A 2,431-nucleotide genomic window follows, 5' to 3' on the forward strand; every position below is an offset into this window, starting at 1 on the left:
TTTCATCGCCTGATGAAGGTTAATATTCAAGAGGATGCCTATATGTTTGTCTTTGGATTCACCTTCTTATTTAGCTTCTCTAGGATCGCGAATTATTGTTGATGTTAGCCCATAATGGGCTGTTATGGAGGATGGGGATTTCCAATAAAGTGATAGAGCAAAGTTCACTGGCAAAAAAACCAACCAACCAAACAAACAAACAAAACAAACAAAAAACTTTAGAGAAGGAAAGACTGGGAGGGAAGCCCACAGCTGAGCTGGGTGTAGCGTTTGGGGACCGATCTTCACTTTGGCTGGGGAAGGCTGTCAGCAACCTCACCTGTTGTGTGTGGGTCAGTGTCTTACCGTGTAGCACAAGCAGGCTGTCTTTGGACTCGGAACCCTCTTGCCTTAACCTCCCCATTTGCTGGAGGCCGTTTTATTTTGAGGCAGTGATTATGGTGCCGTGGTTTCCGACATGTCAGAATGATGTGGGGGGGCTGTTGAGGAGATTCGGAATCTTAAGCTTGTGTCTCAGATGGGGAGACGGGCACATCTGAGGGGTGCGACTTCACAGAGCCTCTAGGGACAGGAAACCCACCCTGGATTTGGTCTGCTGTGGAGGGAGGAACCTTTCCTTGGCTGAGTGTCTGTAGAGCGACAGCTTGCTTCTGTTGACCCATTTCCATGGTGACTGTCCTGTTGTCTCCTAGGTATGTGGGAAACCTCCCAAGGATATTCGACTACTCGCCGTTAGATCCAACCCAGGACTTCAACACACAGATGTAAGTGCCCAGTGTTGTGTTTTAAGTTTCTGGTGGGGTTGTTCGCATTGGCTGCTGCTGAGTTGAAGGCAATTCGTTTTTCTTCTTTATTTCCTGTATTTTTAAGTGTTCTAGAATGGGTGTGTGTTGCCTTTATAGAAGAGATTAGTAAAGTTAAAATTACTGAGGAAATTTACCTGGAGAGTGGGGTCAAAGCCAAGCAGAGGCAAAAGCCAAGCTGTCTGTGAGGAGTCCGGACAGAGAACAGTTCCCTGCCACACAAGGACTCATGGGTGACCTTTCCATCTCTGTGGGAAACAGCAGTGGCCTCTTCATTGTTTGTCTCTCTCCTGTCTAGGACTAAATTGGGGCACGGCCTCCTCTCTGGCCAGTACTCAAAGCCTCCAGTGAAGTCTGAGCTCATTGAACAAGTGATGAAGGAGGAACACAAGGTATGTGTCCCCGTGTGCCATGTGGCCATGCACGTGGGTGAACTTTGGTCAGCAGTGGGAGTGTACTGTGTTGGCAAAAGGCTGTTGTCAATTCTGGGAACTGTCAGGGTAGCTGTGAGTGGGGTCTTGTCCCTGTGCTCTTTAAAAACAAGGTAAGGAAAAGACAGCAGTGTCAGTTACCACCGGCTTGGATCTCAACATGGGTGACATGTGTGTCCTCACTCATAATTTTCCTAAGGCAGATCTGGGATTGGAGGCATGAAGCTTAAAAACTACCTTCTCCTTATCCAGTCTGGGCCTCTCAGTGTTTACCTTAAACTCCAGATGTTTTGCTAGGTCCTCTTGTCTCTCTCCTGCCATGTCTCCAACTCCTCCTCCCCAACCCCTTCCTGCTCCCTTTTCTTCCTTCTAGAAAGAGTCTCCCTGTGTAGGCCAGCATTGTGTAACTTTTTCTTCAGAGATACAAACAGCATGTACTCCCTGTATGTAGGCTACATGAAACAGGCCACAGTAACAGTTAACCTAAATCTGGTTTGGGGAGCCAATGAGTTTCTTGGGGAGTACTCGGATGAACACGGATGAGGGATGACTGACAGGAGTGTGGGTTCCCCAAAGGCAGCCAACCCCAGCATGGGCAATGACTCAGGGAAGCAGCATCCCTATAACTCTGTCCTATCTACAGACAGCTCTCCCAAAGAGTTTCATTTCCCTCAGAATTGTCTCTTCTGAATACCCCATGTTCTCTTGTACACTGTGGTGCTCAAGCCTGTTCCATGCTGGGTCTCAAGTGTTTGACCTCTATGCTCCCCAGTTAGGTCAGCTATCCTTAGCTAGTATGGTAATTTAAGAGCAGGTGTGGAAAGTGAGTTCCTTGTGGGTCATGTGGAATCAGCTGCTGGTGGGAGTGGGCAAAGGAGGGAAGGAGGATGTGAAGGGCAGTGTATCCTCAGAGGTGTCTGGATGGAGAGAGGGAAGTATGCTGGGAAGGGGGTAGGGAGGGAGTAGATGCTTTGCCTAGAGAGCCCGGGAGAGGCGAGGAGGGTGGGATCGGCAGAGCTCACCTTCTCAGGTTGTCTTGTTACCCAGCATTGCAAGGTAATGGCTGCAAATCCTCCAGGACATGGGGGATCCTGACTGGGGACACACGGGGGATCCTGACTGGGGACACACGGGGATCCTCACTGGGGACACACGGGGGACACACGGGGATCCTGACTGGGGACACACGGGGATCCT

The 2,431-nt window shown here is 49.7% G+C and overlaps 1 protein-coding gene across 1 annotated transcript in view; it reads left to right on the forward strand.

Moving 5' to 3' along the window:
- The window catches only part of Usp13 (ubiquitin specific peptidase 13), a 119,124-nt gene that overhangs the window by 67,614 nt on the left and 49,079 nt on the right, over nucleotides 1–2,431 (forward strand). Inside the window, exons 9-10 of the mRNA XM_013347427.2 lie at nucleotides 693–764; nucleotides 1,102–1,195. Coding sequence (XP_013202881.1) covers nucleotides 693–764; nucleotides 1,102–1,195 — 166 coding nt within the window. The remainder of the gene's footprint in view (nucleotides 1–692; nucleotides 765–1,101; nucleotides 1,196–2,431) is intronic.

The sequence above is a fragment of the Microtus ochrogaster genome, chromosome 1 (assembly GCF_000317375.1).
Source record: "Microtus ochrogaster isolate Prairie Vole_2 chromosome 1, MicOch1.0, whole genome shotgun sequence".
NCBI classification, from domain to species: Eukaryota; Metazoa; Chordata; class Mammalia; order Rodentia; family Cricetidae; genus Microtus; species Microtus ochrogaster.